At 40.6% G+C, this 13,732-nt stretch overlaps 1 protein-coding gene across 1 annotated transcript in view; it reads right to left on the minus strand.

The window, feature by feature from the left end:
- The window catches only part of LOC102863409 (chromosome unknown open reading frame, human C20orf194), a 153,637-nt gene that overhangs the window by 87,550 nt on the left and 52,355 nt on the right, over positions 1 to 13,732 (minus strand). The window contains exon 7 of the mRNA XM_006894257.1: positions 8,135 to 8,212. Coding sequence (XP_006894319.1) covers positions 8,135 to 8,212 — 78 coding nt within the window. The remainder of the gene's footprint in view (positions 1 to 8,134; positions 8,213 to 13,732) is intronic.

The raw sequence follows: 13,732 nt of genomic DNA on the forward strand, positions 1-13,732 counted from the left end.
GTCATATTTTGGTTGCCTCGGATTTGGTTTAATTTTCCTCAGCTTTAGCTTGAATTTGCATATGAGTAATTGGTGGTCTGTTCCACAATCCGTTCCTGGCCTAGTTTTCACAGCTGATATTGAGCTTCTCCAGCGGTTCTTTCCACATATGTAATTAAAGGTACTAAATGAAATAACCTGTAAAAAGTATTTATTGCCAGGCCTTCAACAATGGATGTCCTCAACACCTGCTGGTTTCTGTGCCTCTTACTGTCCCAAAGACTTCTGGGCTTCCCCTTAACTTCTTGACCCGTCTGTTTTCTCTCTCATACCCAGTATGCATATCACTGGTCACAAGGAAACTGTAACTGAAGCTGTCCACCTGAGGGCTGTGTCTGCACTTCCTTTACTTGGCTCTGTTCAATCCATTCTCCTGGGGTGCACCTGAATACTTCACCTTGTGAAACTTAATTTTAAAAAGAACCAATATAGTTATTGCTACAGACTGCACCTCACTTTATTTTCCCATTTCATTTAGAGACTAGAAGTCTGATGGCTTGTTTCCACTTTAATAGCCTGCCTCGGCTGGGGTCTAGAACAGGAAACAATTACAGAGTTGAGGAGCAGAATTCCCTCACTACCCTCAGGTGAAAAATACTGAGTGCTCTGGGGAGGAATACAGGAGAAGGCAGGTACTCTGCTCTCAAAATATTTCCCTGAGGAGGGTGGATGTGTCAGTGTTAATTACAGTACAGGATTGCCAGAATGACTGGCTAACTATGAGGTCAAATCTCTGCTCTGAGTGAAATGGAAGATGCAATGAATTTTTACTATGAAAAAGAACTAGCGCTAGATATGAAGAGCTGTTCATATCCACTTTCTTGTTTCGGAATTTTTACTTTATATCGGTTTGCTTACGAAGTTCGTATACACTGTGCTTCACATTATCCTTCCTTCACATCGTGTTACCTACTATCTTTTTTAAATCTTTCTTGCACCTTTGTATCTCTATGATACCTAATAACAATAAAAACATCATCTTTGTGCAATTCTCTAGGTCCATTTTAGACAGGAGGGACTGAGGCACCAAACAGTAAAATAATCCGCTTGATGATGCAATGCTAACAAGCAGCAAACACGGAAATATATCCAGACAGGCGATAGCAAGAGCATGGGAGCTTCCCAGGAGACACTCTATCCTCTCCCCACCCCTCCCCATGCCCTGGCATTTGTGGAACTGGACACTGTGCATGTAGGTGAACCTGGTCAGGTGGATCTGATGATGAAGAGGGGAAATTTGGCCCTAACTTTTAGGGCCAAATCCAAAAGGCAGGCCTAGATAGATACATGGCCAGAGAAGCAGCAAAGGTTTGAAAACCCCAAGAACTATGCCCAGTACCCTGGGCTTTGGCCAACGGGCAAGGATACTGGATCACAGAAAGGTCTCCTGCCCCTGAAATGGCATCCACTTGAAGCAAATTTTAGGGTCATTTAAAGAACATATTCATGGCACCATCACCAAGTCAGGGTGGTGCTGGCTTGAACCACACGGGGGGTGGAGGGAGGCTGTCACCTGAGAGGAGCTTCTAGCAAATGTTCAAAAGGGAAGGAGTCTGAGGCTTTTGGACAGGCTTTTTCCTACACCTGGAATGCTCACTATAGTCCCTTCTCTGATCAGAAAGTCCTTAATCCTCACATACTCCTCCTTGGGGAGGCAGTCCTGAGTGCCGCAGGCAGACGTTCCTGTATCCTCTGTGCTCCTGCTGGTTCTGGGGCAGTCACCAAGTCATGTTATTAATGGTAACATTATCCATTAAACGGCGTGAGTGAGGACAGTGTCTGCTCATCTCTGTTACTCCAGCAAAAACATCTTCTGGGGAACAGAATAAGGATTCACGGACCATTTATTTCTTTAGTAGAGCAACAATAAAAAACCAAAACAAATACAAATCCCAAAGGCATTACTGTACTGACTGAACAAACAAAAAAGCTCAATTTCAATATTAACAATTACATGTTGCAGTAAAAATGAGAAAATGCAAATAAGTGAAAAATTTTAAGAAGACCACTAAGAATACCACCTACAGTTTCTAAGATACAGGAACACAAATTGTTTTACAAATATGGAACTCTGCCTTTTCACCTAACATTTGGTGAACATCTTTCCAAATCTAATCCAATTTTAAATTCCTTTTCTTAATGGTTGTATAATAGAGCAATGAATGGATTTATTTAATCAAGTCTTACTGGTGGACATTTACTTTGCCTTCTTCTGTTTTTATAAACAATGCTTCAGCGAACATATCTGTGACTGCTGGACAACTTCAGTCATTTCCTAGGTATGAATCATTAGATTGAAATAGCTGTTCAGGAATGCTAAATGAGCTCTCAAAAAATTTTTTTACATAGAGCTCTGGTGGCCTACTGGTAAGAAGTTGCTCTGTCTAAACAAAGGTCCACAGTTCTAATCCACCAGCTGCTTCATTGGAGAAAGACTAACCTCCTCCCAGGTGATTAACTGCCTCTGAAAACCCACTGGAAGGTCAACTAGGAGTTGGTTTCAACTCGACAGTACACAAGAACATACCATGGAAGGGTAGAGGGTCAGCAAAAGACAGGAAGATCGTCAACGAGAGGGACTAACACTGTGGCTGAAGCAACGGGTATGAGTATATTAGAGACGGTGAAGACGGCACAGGACAGGCAGGGCTCTGGTCTGCTGTTCACAGGGCCTTTAGATTTATTGGATACTTATAGATCTCCTCATGGAGATGATTATATCATGTATGGTCTCATCAAGGAAATTATTATAACAGAGATCACATCAAGTGAATGATGACATTACATTAAATCACATGGACGAAATGACAACATAACTGTCAAACCACAGAATTTTAGGCAGCCACGTTGCCCTACACCTTAACCAACATCTCATTTGCTAATTCCAGCCTCTGAGTTTGCATCTATTAAATGCTTCCTCTTCTTGACAAAAAAAATACAATTTTCTTGCTTTGTCAGATAATATTTCATGATATAATTCTTTTCTATAAAAGAACAGCAAAGAATTACATAAATAATATTTACCACTAGAAAGGAGTACATTCTCCCTCCCCCCCCCTTTTTTTCCTTTTTCCAAGTGATCAGAACTGGAGCCTATGTCCATCTGATCTGTAACGGATCTGGGTCTCAGCCTCATTACCCCTTTAATTATCTGTTGCTGCTAGGCACTGCCAAGCCACCTCTCGGCTCTGACTCCCTGTGACCCCTACACACAGCAGAGTAAAACTGCGCCCAACCTCGTCCAGCTGTGTCCTCCCCACCTCTGCGGTGCTTCTGTTCACTGTTCAGTCACAGTCACTGTGCCAATCCATTTCATTGAGGGTCATCTTCTCTTTTGATGACCCTTTACTTTTCCAAGCATGATGGAAGTAAGAGTGCAGGGACTGGCCTCTTCTGAGAATAAGCTCAAAGCACCTGCGACAAGGTCTCACCAAGCTAGTTTCTAAGGCACACTCAGGACGCACTACTTAGAATACAGGTTTGTTTGTTCTTCTGGCAGTCCACAATATACTCAATCACTTGCTGTGGTTAAGTGCATTCCGACTTTTTAGACTCTTTAGAACAGTGAGTACAAGGTTTCTGAGACTGTAACTCTTTAAGAAAGCAGACTAGTTTCATCTATCTCCCTAAGATTAGCTGGTAGATTTGAACCAACTTTTCGCTAGGAACCCAACACTAAACCCATTATACCACCAAGCTTCCTTTAATTAGTCCATCATTAAAATATTTTGAAGGTGGGGTCTGGACTTTCCCTTCAGCAGAGACATAGCTCAGAGAATCAGAAATATCTTTGCCTACTTTAAAAATTGACTACCAGGGGAGCTCTGGTGGCCTAGTGCCAAGGAGCTGCAACTACAATCCCAGAAGCTCATGGTTTGAATCCACCAGATGCTCTGCTGGGAAAGGAGGGACAATCTCCTCCTGTACCAGTCAGATCTGATTTGATGGTACACTCACACAAAAATAATAAAATAAAATTTTAAAAAAAATTGACTATCAGCTTTTTTTTTTTAAATAAAATTTTTATTTTGTACTGGTTTACTGACAAAGTTTGTATAACATTGTTTTTCACACCATATCTTTTCCATTTCCTTTACCCACCCCTTTCTCCACCCATCAAATTGTGCAACCCTATGATTACTCCCCACCCATCCTCACCCTTCTGTCCTACACTCCCCCCTCGCCTCAGATTCTCATACATGTTTTACCAGTTATCTATTTCTACAATAATTGTCTTATACAGTATTTGTCCTTATAGGACTGAGTTAGTTCACACTACCAGCTTTTTGGAATGCTAAGAATTTCTCTTTGTTCTCTAGTCACTTTGGCTCTGTCTACTTAAAGGGATCTGTTTTAGTTCTATTGCTTTGCCCTCAAACATAAGGTGGCAGCTGCTTATACTCTATGGTGGGCCTTGAGTGCATGCAGAAGGTTTCTTTTACCATTCATGCACTTACCCAGGTTACAGGAGCTGGGTGTCAAGTGCTTCAGGAGGGACATGCCCTGGCTCTCCTGCCTTGCCTTTAATCTTTGTTTATTACTTACCCTGAACACTAAAAAAGGTCTATGGCATATGGTTGATACATGGATGCCTCTCACCCACACAGAACTATAAGAAGTTCTTTAAAAGATCAGCTGACTTCTCTTTACCCTCAACTATGACTTATTCATCTTCCTCCTGTTGTTGCACCAGAAATGTGAACAGCATCTACAGAGGGTCTTGCCCTTTCTGGAACTTTCCCCCCGCCCCATTTCTTTTGCATCTTCAGCTCTCTAAAGGGTTTAAAAACCAGATGCAAACAACCTATCTATGATTCTATTGTGTATCCAGATTGCTTTGGTTGTCAGGGTGAAAAAAAAAATCTCTTCTGACTTCCTGTATCATTAGTGGGAAGTGGAAATCCATGGTGGTGTTTTAAATTTGGGGTTTTTTTTTAATCTGAGGGGACATTTTCTGTTGTCTCTTAGAAGCCCTTGGGTGACATAAACAGTTAAGTTCTTTACTATTAGCCAAGTTGGCAGTTTGGATCTGCTGAGAGGTCCCTCAGAAAGGCAGACTTGGTGATCTGTTTCCAAAGGTCACAGCTTTATAAACTCTACGGAGCACAGGTCTACTTGCCACTAACCGGACCTGACTCCGTGGTAACCAAAGCAACAAATCAGCCCTCAATTCTCCACTAGCACATTTTCTATAGTGTAAGCAATATAATCTTATTTCTAAATAAAATTTAATTTGGCTTTGAGCCTCTACTCTTTGGAGTAGATGAGAATCCCTGTGTAAGATACAAAAAGGGTTTCCTTCCTCTTCTTCATGGGATCACTTAGGAATACCAAGTTCACAGAAAGTCAGAAAATAAGTATAGGGGGCCTGGTCTACAGCCCATGGTAACCAATTTCTGTTTTAGTGGGGATAGAAACATTACACATAAACTTACAGCTAGGATACAAAACCCCCCCAAAAAACAAGGGATGATTTTAAATGTGGTTTGTTTTAACTTGAATACATAGTTATATTAAGTCAGGGGACTACCTATCTTAAAAATAGTCAAACCTATTTAATATTCTCTCGACTTCTTGATCCAGGCCATAGTGTTCACAATTGCTCTCTATGCATCAGAGGGCTGGACAACAAGTAGGGATGATAGAGAATTGATACTTTTTTTTTTTTTTAAGAATTGATACCTTTTTGAGCTGTGGTGCTGCAGAAAAGTTTTGAATATACCATGGATTGCCAGTAGAACAAACAGGTTCAACCTAGAGAGAGTGAAGCCAGCCTTCTCCTTAGAGGCAAAGTTACTGAGGTTTCATCTGACATACTTTGGGCATGTTGCAAGGAGGGAACCTTGGAGATGATGTCCTTGAAGAGGGACATCATGATTGGAAGGGTGGAGGGACAGAGAAAGAGAGGGAGACCACTGATGAGATGGATTGGTATAATGACTGGGGTAATGAGGGTAGGTGTATAGGAGACAATAAAGTTGGCACAGGATTTCAGGTTTCAGGGCTGTTGCACACAGGGTCACTATAAGTTGCAAGCAATGTGACGGCACATAACAACATTCAAGTCCATAACATGCACTCATTCATGACCTCTAAGAGGCACTGCTGAGTCACTTAACCAGTACTTTTTGTTGTATCAATTTGCTTATTATTCCACATTACCAAATGCTGTCTTTTACCATTAATGTTTTTTTCAAAGTCCTGATGAACAATCAATGCCTGCTTTCTAATCTTGGAGTTGGGTAAACTATGGCTGTGTATTTCACTGACTATGCAAAGGCGTTTGACTGTGTAGATCATAACAAACTGTGGCTGACTCTGAGAAGAATGGAAATCCCAGAACACTGGATCGTGCTAAGGTGAAACCTATACTTAGACCAGGAGGCAGTCGTCAGAACAGAGCAAGGGAACACTGCATGGTTCAAAATTGGGAAGGGCGTACGTCAGGGATGGGTCCTATCTCCAAACCTTTTCAATCTGTATGCAGAACAGATTATCCAGGGGGCTGGGCTCTATGAGGAGAAATGTGGGGTCAAGATTGGTGGACGATCTATCAACAATCTGCGTTATGCAGATGACATAACCTGAAACTGAGGAGGACCTGACGCACTTGCTGCAGAGGGTCAAGGACTGCAGCCTCCAATATGGATTGAGGCTCAATGTCAAGAAGAAAAAGACTCTCACCACTGGGTCAATTGGCAGCATCAGGATGGATGGTGAAGAGATTGAGATCGTACACAGCTTTAGTTCGCTTGGCTCCACAGTCAACACTCTTGGCACCAGTAGCCAGGAAATTAAAAGGCGCATTGCCATGGGAAAATCTGCTGTTAGGGACCTCTCCAAAGTATTGAAGAGCAATGGTGTCTCTCTGGAGACGAAGGTGCGTCTGATTCAGGCCATGGTCTTTGCAATCACTTGTTATGCATCAGAGAGCTGGACAATGACTAAGGAGGATAGTAGAATTGATGCCTTTGAGCTGTGGTGCTGGAGAAGAGTATTGAGGGTACCATGGACTGCTAGGAAAACAAACAGATTCATCCTGGAAAGGGTTAAACCAGGCAGCTCCTTGGAGGCAAGGATTCTGAGGCTCCATCTAACATACTTTGGACATGTTGTAAGGAGAGACCGGTCCCTGGAGAAGGACATCATTCTTGGGAGGGTGGAGGGACAGCGCAGGAGAGGAAGGCCCTCTATGAGGTGGATTGATTCAGTGACTGGGATAATCGGGATGGGAGTGTCAGAGACAGTGCAATTGGCACAGGACAGAACAGAGTTTAGGGCTGTTGTACATAGGGTCTGAGTATGAGTCGCATGCGACTTGACGCCACCAAACAACAACAACAAGGCTTCCTGGGAACACAGGCACACCCACTCACTTAAGCACTGTCTACTGATTCTTTTACACTACAGTCGAATTGTTCAGTAGCATTGAGACTATATGGCAGGCAGACTCGGAAATATTACAGTTTAGCTCTTTATAGAAAAAGCATGCTCTTTACTGTTCTAATTCTTGATTCCTTTAAGCTATTTTTAATCTTCCTCATCCTTTTTGTATCACTCCACAGAAAGAATTAAAAAAGACACTTCTTTCCACTCCCCCTCCTCAACCCAGCATTCCAGAAAGAACATCTTTAAGTGAAAACCAAAGCCCCTGGGCCATCTGAGCACTTAGGCTCAAAAAGAGTCTTGAGTGGAAGAAACAGCTTCACTTTTCCAGGCCCCTTTCTGCCCCATGGAGGTTGGTTTGTTTTTTTTTTAATCTTTCACTTATTTCAATGATTACATCTTAAGTAATTAATGAACAATATCAAAACTTTACAAAAAATTTACACTGGTTAGTATAACATAATATTGAATAGCTCTATGCCAAGTTATTGCCATCTGTAAATTTATACAATAATAACTGCAATCAAGATATAGAATTATTCTTCCAAAGTGTTTTGTGTGCTTTTTTTAATTTTTGAGGTACTATTGCTCTATTCCTTCACTAAAGCAAACTGAACTATATCTTGTGCTCCTTCACATTAAATGCTACGTCCTCAGTGGGTAATTAGACTGGTCATGACTTACAAGTAAAAACAAATTAATTTCTTACTTCTGAAAGCAAATTCTCCAGAGACATTGGATCCATCCTGCTGTAGACATTCCACAAATTCAAACTCACATCCTGCAACTGTAATACAAAGGCAAAAACATAAAAATAATTCATGACTCAATATTAAGATGATAAGATTTTATTTTCTGATGTTCAGAAATTACTGTTTTGGTGAAAATTCAGTGTGATTAGAATAATAAAAAGAAAGATTTACCAATATTAAAACTTGCACATTAAGAAATGCTGTCTCATTCAATAAACTGTTATTCCAGAACTTCAGACTATCTTCAGTAGAGATACACATGTTATCAACACGTATTTATATATGCATATTTTTGCCTTCATTAAAAAGAATTTATTCATTATAGGATTCAGCACTAAAAAACTCCCCAAACAATATTTTAAAGTAATATATGCCCATGTATAAATAATAAAATAGTACATAAAAAACTTAAAAAATATTAATCCCTTGCTGTTAATAAGTGACAAATTTTTCTGAAAAAAGATTTGGCAAAACTTGTATGAAATAAACTATTGAAGTAAGGACAAAAAAAAAAAGAAGGTGCTGAGACTGTTTATACAAACTAAACACCTCATGGGATTTGTTCCTTGATTTGGATGTTCAGGGTCCTGGTTTTCTGGGACAACTCAGTTACTGGCTTAATAGTGTGTTTATTAGCACTTCTGTTCTATCTCCTAGTTTACTGGGGTCTTAAAAGCTGGTGAAGGATCATCCAAGGCATGACAACTGATCTCTACTCACTTGGAGAAAAAAAAGCAGCAAAGTCAGGAACAAGAGGATGTAAAACGTGTGGCGAACTGCCTCCATTAATAATTATTTACTATATAAGAGCAGAATAACAGGGCAGCATCTGGCTACCGTAACTGAATGTTCTGAAGAAAGACTCTGTAAAAGGATCTAGACCAAAAGGAGGAAAACGTGTAACAGAATTTCAAATTCAACAAAATCCAGAATTTCTGGAATCATGAGGAATGAACCCTGTATCATTTGAGATATTCTTTCAATCTTAAATCAAAAATATATCCTAAAGAGTTCTTAAAACCAAATAGTAGTTTAGTTTAAAAAAAAAATCTTTGGGGGAGGGGGTGGGCAGGGAGAAAAGTGGAATAATGAATGACTGGAAGCCCTAAGTCTCTGTAAACTTTCATTTCATTTTTTTTTAAAAAAAAAAGAAAAGGAAAAGGAAATAAAATCTCCCTTGAACATTAAGCTCTTACAAGATATATAGGGAATTCAAACTGATAACACAACTTGAAAGATCACATAGGAACCTTAGGGGGGCAGTGAATTTACTTTGAGTGGGCGCAGGAAAACTCTTTTTCTAAGAGGATGAAAAGAGTTCTACAACTTGAGGAAAATAACTAGCTAAAAAATATTATATTTAGAAATTGTTGAACTGATGTATACTCAATAACAACAACAAAAATATAAAAAAACTCCAAACTCTCTTTCAACATTCACTAATACACCTCTACTAATTTCACTCTCCAACAAACCACACAGAACTCTTAACATTTTCCTCATGATATTGACTTCCGTTTTTTAATAGAATATGCTTCTACCAGTATTTTTAATTTATTAATTTAGAAACTAAGAATTAACTTATTATGGCAAAAAATATCATTTATGCCCTTCCACATTCCCATATTACTTCTTTATAAAAGTCCTTTGCCTCTTCAAACCTTAACTAATTTTATGAGTTTTTTGGTTATACCAATTATTACCGTTTTATAATGCTGTTGTTTTATACGGTCCAGTTGGAACTGTCCCATAGCTAAACACCCTCCAGCAGTTTTTCAGAGTCAGTTAATCACATGGAAGTAGACTGCCCATCTTTCTCCAGGGAAGTAGTAGCTGATGTATTTGAACTGCCTTTGGCCACCAGAATTTAAGACCATGTAAACAGTATCTACTGTAAGTCACACACACACACACACACACACACACACACACACTCTCTCTCTCTCTCTCTCTCTCTCTCTCTCTCTCACCTTTAGACATTTTTAAATGCTTGTTTTTCCTGGTGTTACCTAATTTTTTCACTTGCATAGCTTTATAAGTATTCTTAAAGTAGGGTTCGTCTCAAATGCAAAACTACTGTCATTTGGGGTCAGATAATTTCTTTGTTGTGGGGGGGTGCCATGTGCACCGTAGGATGCTTACCAGTATCTGTAGGCTGCCTTACTAGACCTCTGCAGTTTCCTAAGAACCCCTTTCTCTTGATTCTTTGTTTTTTCTAGAGTGGGGGTAGTAAACAGTAAATAAATGCCTGTCTCCCTGAGGGTGGGGGTGAGGAAGACAAGCATGTTGTTGTTGTTGTTGTGTACTATTGAGTTAGAGTCAATCCATAGTTGACCTTCCAGGTTTCTGGAAGTAATTAATCTTACGAGAGGAGATTGTCCATCTCTCTCACTTTGGACTTGGTGGATACAAGTTTTCTACCTTTGAGTTGGCCGTGCAACTTATTACCAGTAGGCCACTAGGTTATATAAAAGCCTTCAATTAATTCCTTCATTTTCAGTGCTATCAATTTCCATTCTCTATCATCCATTTAATGATCTTCTTTGGCATTCTTTTAATATCTTCCTCTATATTCTGGGATAGTTTTTTAAGTGTGTCAACCCAGTAGATGCTTTGGGGAGGAGGTAATGAATTGAGGTGTTTGACAACCTTTCTTAAGGCAAGGACTTGCATCTCAAATTTTTTTTTTCTAACAACTTGATTAATTTTTTATTATGTTTTTAAAGTATGAAAAGAGGATTTTTCTCAATTTTTATTTCATATCCTAAAGAAAATCTTTGTTAAAAGCATGCTCATCTAGTCTTGCAAGCTTCTTAAATCCTGTTGCGTCTTTGCACTAGTCTTGTTACATCTTTCAAATGTGAAGAGCCTATGTTTGTCCATAAACAGGTAAATGAATGCTCTTTGGCTGCTCTCATTGTTCAGACATGTGCCCTTGGTATCCTCCCCTAGGAAGCTGGGTGGTGTAAACTGGCATTTCCAGGTCACAAGTCCAGCAGCTGGAGAGTAAGAAGGAAGAAGTGGAGGCAGGGGCAGCCCCCACAGAACTTCCCCACACTCCTTACTGGGAAAAATAAGTTCTCTGTATCTATGGCTCAGTTTGGTAAAGCCTATATGCCAAGTAAAAACTATGGCTGGGCCTGGCTTCCTTTCTAATGCCAGTATCTGCCACAGCAGCCACAAAACATCCTCTGGGCTAACAACTTTCTTCGGGATATAGCCATGCACCAAAACAGACATTTGAAAAATTAAGTGATAATTATCTGTACTTCTCCTTTGCTTAGCCTTCAAAGCAGGCAATAGCTGGAGGAGGTGGAGGCAGTGATCAGGCCTGCAGTAAGTGAATCAGAGTGGCAGAGAGGACACAAGGAGCTCTGGTAGCCTAGTGGGAAGAAGCTGAGCTGCAATCCCTGGTAGGAATCCACCAGCTGCTCTGGGGGAGAAAGATGGGCAGTCTCCTCCTGTGTGATGACGTGCCTCTGAAAACCAGCTGGAGGGTCAGCTGTGGATCTGTCCCAACTTGAGGGTACACAACACCACCACTACCATAGAGGATACTGGCAGGGCAGACCAGGAAGTCAAACTGCTCTACACCTTAAAAGTGTGGGGAAAAGTGGCTTACAGAAGAGAATTCACGCAAGGATAATCAGCAGAAAAGTACTTGAGAGAATGAAAGTTAGCAGCTACAGAAAAGGTCAGGCTCTAGATCAATTTATCTTGAGAGATGATTTATACAAACTCTATGTTTCATGTTGTTTCTACCTCATCACCTATCCCACCCTCTAAAAAAAAAAACACAAAAACAACCACCACCCTTAGTAAAGACGTACATTACCTTCAAAGGCTTTTGGAGGTGTTTTGGTTTTTTTCCCCTTTTTTGGAAGAAACTCTGAGGGGTGATGCATCTTAAGATAGGAGCCAGAAGATTGGACTCAGCTGGGTTGTATCAGCCCAGTGGCCTCTCAACGCACTGCTTCCCCAAGCTGTGCTACCTGCAGCTCGAGGGCGAGGGGCACAGCCTCTGAAGCTAGTTCATCTGCTCCTAGTCTCAGCCCTGCTATTCACTGGCTTTGTAATGCTGAGAAATTAACTTCTCTACTGCTTCGTCTGACATACTTTGAGCATGTTGCAAGGAGGGACCAGTCCCTGGAGAGGGACATCATGGTTGGAAGGGTGGGGGGACAGAGAAAGAGAGGAAGACCATTGATGAGATGGACTGATAATCAGTGACTGGGGTAATGGGGATAAGTGTGTCAGAGGCAGTAAAGTTGGCACAGGATAGAGCAAGCCGTTATGAGTCGCAGGTGATTCAATGGCACATAACAACAAAATAAAATAGGAAAAATAATGGTATCTACATCTGAGGGTTACTCTAAGAATTAGTCATTTCAAAGAAATTACTGGCATATAATAGACATACATGCTTAATCTGTTGTCAAAGAGCTCTTTAAAGAGTTAAAGAGTAAAAAAAAAATTTAACAAAAAGTGTTAAGCAGTAAAGATGTCAGTTTAAAGACTAATGTGCCACTTGACTCAAGCCATGGCATTTTCAACTCCCTCATATGCTTGCAAAAACTGGGCAATAAGTAAAGAAGATCAAAGAAGTGATGCCTTGGAAACATGTTAGCGAAGAGTATCGACCTTGGACTTCCTGGAGGAAGTGCAGCCAGGGAGCTGCTTAGAGGGGAGGATGGTGAGACTTCATCTCACAAAGTTTGGGCACATTGTCAAGAGGCGTCAATTCTTGGAAGAAGTCACTAGGCAGAAGGTCAGCAAAAGAAAGGCAGGCCCTCAACAAGTGGACAGACACAATGACAGCAACAATGAATTTGAGCATGTGGAGACTGTGAGGACGGTGCAGGACAGGACAGCTCAGATCTGTTGTTCAGAGGGGCACTGAAAATCAGTGTCTACCTGACAGCGTCTAACAGCGACTCTACTTGCAATAACACAATAGATATTAGTGTTATAAAGCTGCAAGTTTCCTTCCTACCTCCTAAGGCCTGTTTTTCCCTTTAAGTCTCACTCTATACAGAATATGACTTTTAAAAAAATTTTATTTTATTTTATTGTATTATTTTGTGTGTGTGTACCGTCAAATCAGATCTGACTGGTACAGGAGGAGATTGCCCCTCCTTCTCCAGCAGAGCTGGTGGATTCGAACCACATCCCTCTGGGATTGCAGTGCAGCTTCTTGCCACTAGGCCACCAGAGTTCCCCAAAACGTGACTTTTTACCAGGGGCTGCTGCCGTGGGCTAGTTGATGTTCTGTTACTTGTAGTCAATGTGACGATTCTGGGCTTTCAAACCTTGTTCTTACCACGAAAGTAACTCTTTCATTCCTCCTCTTATATAGCACTTATCCAAAATTCTGTTTTGTCTCTCTCAATGCTTTTGAACAGTATTCAAATAATAAGACTTTCCTAATGTACAAACAACAACAGGAAGACTATTTTTGCTCTCGAGGAGTTTCTAATCCAAAGACTATGGTTGGCTAGGTGAATGAATGGGAGCTGTGACAAATGTAAAATAAAATGAGTTATGATACCTGTCAC

This window comes from Elephantulus edwardii, unplaced genomic scaffold, assembly GCF_000299155.1.
Source record: "Elephantulus edwardii isolate Elephantulus edwardi_28Jun2011 unplaced genomic scaffold, EleEdw1.0 scaffold00138, whole genome shotgun sequence".
NCBI classification, from domain to species: Eukaryota; Metazoa; Chordata; class Mammalia; order Macroscelidea; family Macroscelididae; genus Elephantulus; species Elephantulus edwardii.